The following is a 4465-nucleotide window of genomic DNA, read 5'->3' on the forward strand; positions in this document are numbered from 1 at the left end:
CGAGACTGGGCACTCCATGGCGGTGCGGGGGCTCGTCGCCCTGGACGCGGACAAGGCGGGGGGGCTAAGCAACGAGCGTGAGTCAGTCGAGACGAGCGAGTGCAGTAGGCCTACTCGGTGAGGCCCAACACCCCGCAGGGCGTGGTGCCGCACCAATCTGATTGGAACGATGAGAGCATACCGGGAAGGAGAGCAAAGGAGTGAGGGAGAAAAGAGGGGCAGGAGACACGAGGACGACGTTACATCACAGTAGCACTAGTACAAAACAAAAATCCTTATATCTAAACATAGTCAGATCTTCCTTCTTCATGGCGAAGTCTTGTTGGCGCGTGGCATCTGCCTGGAAAATAAAGAGAGAGAGGGAGAAATGATAAATACTTGTCGTGCTGCCTGCGTGTGCTTCCCTCCGGCCTTCGTCACCCGCGCGCCTAGCGAGCAGGCAAGCGAAAGACACGGGAGTGCGTTGGGCTGCCTACCTTGCAGGCTGAGTGGCTTGGTCAGGCTATCTAGTAGTGGGACTCCAGGAAGCCACAGGGCTGCAGACGTCTCCACCAATCCACCTAAAAAGGAATATGAGAGCGTTAAAGTGGAGCAGTACTACAGACAAAAGTACCCCCCACCCCCTCCCTCCTTGAAGACTTTGCTCTCCTTCTTCCCACCAGTTTACAGCGTCTCCTCTTCTTCCCGTACATTTAGAAAACAAATTGCTGCAAGAAATGTCACGATGTCACCTAGTATATTGAAAGACATTTAACACACCTCTGCCCAGCCACATGTGACAAAATGAAACTCACATAACTTTAAAAAAATGCAGACCATCTTAAATATTTGCTGCCCCCCCTCCCCTTTTTCTCTCTCTCTTTATCTTAGCCATGCCATTGGCCTGGGAGAGCATATGCCATGTGGCTGAAAACTAAACAATGTATCTGAAACTAATTTGTAGTCCACAATGAACAGTGGTCCGGCACAGACTACTCGGTGAAAACTTGTTTCGGTGCAGCAAATCTGTCGGGACTTGTGAGCTACCTCATATTCAAAAGGACACTTTGGTTACAAATACATTCAAGTTATCAAACACACAACATAATACTCTCTCCACCAAAATCAGCAGGCAAATATTTTACAAAGCTAAACACCAAGTGCATACTGCTTACCCTCCTGCTGGACAGGTAAGACAAATGTGCATATTCTACTACTAATTATATATGAAGAAAAATAAATTATCCCATTCTTTTCCATAATGATTTCTTGATGTAAACATAGTTTCATTTTCTTCCTACTAAGAAAAGCAGTCTTTTCCTTTGGTATTAAAGTATCTTTTCCTTATTTTACTACAAAAAGCACTGAGGGATTACTGCCGTGTTATCCTCATAGTATAAAGATCATTCCTCCCTTTCCGTCTGAAAGGCACTTGAAACAGAGAACATGAATCTCTCAACAGTTTTTTACGAACTAAGCATGTCGAACATGGGGTGAAAGCAGCAGGGAAGTGCTGGCACTATCACAGATATGAAAAACTGTTTTAGTAAGAAGGACAATATTTGACTCCAAAGTTTCTCATACTCCAACCCTTTATGTACAACTCTTTTATCTTCTAAAAGCAAGTTTTCAAAGTTCTTAAAATATCTGCACTTAGCTTTTGATCCTAGTCTCCACAGTGGCAATGCCCCGTCAGCAGCAGCAGCAGCAGCAGGTGGAAATTGTTGCCACAGCAGCCAAAAGCGTTCTGAAATGCAGAAGAAGAGAAACAATTCAAAAACTGAGTTCAAATCACTTTAATTGCCTGTGTGTAGAAATTATTCAAAAATTTTATGGTTCAGAAATACATAGCAGATCCTTGTACGGAATGAAAAGAACAACGCTTTAAGTAGTTGTCTATTGGTTAACTATAATACATGCAAGCCACACATATTATAAACAAAACATACCCTCACATTAAGAATGTGCTGAAAAGTTACCTCTGAGGGTAGTTTATGATTTACAAATCAATAATCTTGATTGATTAAAAGCAGTGCACATATTCTCTGATTTTGAAAAAAAAATTACACACTCTCTATGGCATTTTAATTGTTAAGACTAAGAGGAAAATAATAATACACCCAAGACTGCAATTACTTTGAGAACCTTCAAATCAGTTTCCAATTGACATAAATTATTACACTGAAGCAATAGCTACAAATTACCATCAACAGTAACTAATTGCCCAGTCCTGATGAACAGATTTTGATCACAATCACTTACAAGTAAATTTCACTGAAAGAACACACGCTCACTTGAGAAATAAAAGAAGGAATAGAAAAATATTTCTCCCCAAATTAAATCGTACATTCTGTTGAAAACATTTCCAGTACGATCCTCTGTCTGTATGAAATGACAACCCATCAGATTTTTAACCTATTCCCAAATGTATGATAATTAGAATGTGTTAGAAAATGGTGACACTTACCTGTATGTGTTTGGCATTTTAAGGGCATAGTCAACAGCAACTTTCTAACATTTCTTTCCTCTTGCTTTGACAAAAAATCAATGTACATTTGAGTCCAGTCAGATATACACCTCTGACAGCTGACACCACCATAAACATCCTTCAGTATGGCACTGTGAACCACTGAAAAGCAACAAAACAAAACATGCATTCATATTCTCTCAAATGGACAGAAAGAACTAGAGTATAGTGAGTGGAGGTCTTACCTTGAGGTTTCAGCAAAGGGACGGACTGAGAATCGCTTGGTTTGAAGTCTGTTGAATATCAAATTGAAAAGTCCACACAGACCTGACATCCCAGCCTTGCAACTGCGAAGTAGCCTCTATTAGGTTCCACGAATTCTTCCTTTCAAAGAAACTGAAAGAATTAATTAATTTAATTAATTAAGGGCTTAAGGGGCGCGGTCTCACGACCGAGTCCGATATTTTCTTTACCGTCGGCACGGAACCCCTCAAGCCAAACCTGAAAAGGAAGTGTATCACTGTTGCCAGCCCCCCAATGAGACGGCAGGAAGTTGCGGACCTCGCGGGGGGCACGCAGCCGCACGGCGGACGTGCGGCCGCCTAGGGCTCTGGGCAAGCCAGTTAAACTCGTGGGTTGTAAGATTAGGTGTGAGGGCCCCGGAGGGCAGGTCGGACATAGTACAGAGCAGAAGAATAAGAAGCTGAAAGGGAAGGTTGATTAGCGAGCGGAGGCGGGGCGCAGTGCGGCCCAACCCAAATGGCGGGCAAGGTTCCGCGTCCCGTGAGCAAGACAAGCAAGGGCGCATACAAAGAGAAATATTAAGCGAGATCTAGTAAGGCAAGAGCCATGCACAGAGGGTGTCCGCGGGCGTCGAGTCCGAGTGGTACAGACAGGATAGGGCCAGCACGACCACGGCGATGTGAGCCTGATCACACAGCTGGGCCTGGGCCCATGGAGAGCAGTCGGGAGCTCAGCGCAAAGGGTGGTGAGGCGGCCTGGGCGGCCCCGTCGACAGAGGTCGCGTGGTCCGACCAGGCGACCCTTCCCCCAGGAAGTCCCCACGTAGCGACAAAGTGCCGGGCCCCAGGAGACAGGGGCGGGTACTGCGGGAACCTGGTGGTTGCATCAGCCCACCACCCAGCTCCCGGGGTCCAGCCCCCGTCGCCAGGGAGTCCTCCTGGGGGCGTGGGCCGCAGTCATGATGAGTCTTCTGAGCTCTAGGCTGATCACGGTCACGGTCATCTTCACCCCATCCCATCCTCCCTGGCGCCACCCGCGCCGAGGCGGCGCCTGGTCCGGCACCAGGGTCGCTTCGCGTATCTTCCAGACCCTGGTTGACCGGGGACTGGCACCGTGGTTGCTGGGAGCGCCGGTCGCGTTGGGCAGGTCTTGAGTCGCGGGTACGTTGGCGGCGAGCTTCATCCCGTCCCATCCTCCGGGGCGCCACCCTCCAGGGTAGCGCCTGGCCCGGCACCACCTCCCAGGGAAGAGTTCGAACACCGACCGCCAGCACGACACCAAAACGGTCCCCCACCCCAACGTCCCCCATGACTTCCCCCGATGCCATCGTGACACCGATCTGACTCAGAATGTCAAATCAAGGTCCAAACGACATCAGAGCCACGGAAGACGCCCAAATAGGGGGGACCACTCGGACGCCACGCTGACAGCCAGTGCTCGAAACCCCCCTGCGGGGTGTAGGGGGCTCGTGCCTAAGTAATCGAGATTATAATCTCCATTACCCCTTACTCTTGCTGGCTCTGGTTGTCCGTTGATTGGCACCGCGTTGGCTGGTGGCATAGGAAGACCTAAGTCCTAAGAAGCGGGAAATATGAGCCACACCACCATGCAAAGCGAAGGTAGGTGAGAAGAATTAGAAAGGGATTAGGCAGTGCATAGCGACAGAGGTAATATAAAGCAAAGCAAGCCTAACGACAGTCGCGTTTGAGCATATTAGCTTGAGGCAAGGCACAGCACACAGGCAAGCAAAAGATAGCATGCGAGATTTGTCCGACC

At 48.1% G+C, this 4465-nt stretch overlaps 1 protein-coding gene across 2 annotated transcripts; it reads right to left on the minus strand.

Annotated features, from left to right (window-relative positions):
- Positions 1–6: 6 nt before the first annotated feature.
- Positions 7–2846, minus strand: LOC127751183 (uncharacterized). Of its 2 annotated transcripts, XR_008012012.1 has the most exons (4): positions 2692–2846; positions 2447–2608; positions 477–1726; positions 7–340 (listed from the first exon to the last, which is right to left on the minus strand). XR_008012012.1 is itself a non-coding variant. In XM_052274308.1 (3 exons), the coding sequence occupies exons 1-2, from the start codon at positions 2634–2636 to the stop codon at positions 1446–1448; spliced, it is 471 nt and encodes a 156-aa protein (XP_052130268.1). In that variant the 5' UTR covers positions 2637–2639; the 3' UTR covers positions 7–340; positions 477–1445. The 2 variants fall into 2 exon arrangements, 1 of the variants encoding a protein (XP_052130268.1); XM_052274308.1 differs by lacking the exon at positions 2692–2846 and having other exon boundaries at positions 2447–2639.
- Between the last annotated feature and the right edge of the window lie 1619 nt (positions 2847–4465).

This window comes from Frankliniella occidentalis, unplaced genomic scaffold (assembly GCF_000697945.3).
Source record: "Frankliniella occidentalis isolate FOCC.00 unplaced genomic scaffold, Focc_3.1 Scaffold372, whole genome shotgun sequence".
NCBI lineage: Eukaryota > Metazoa > Arthropoda > Insecta > Thysanoptera > Thripidae > Frankliniella > Frankliniella occidentalis.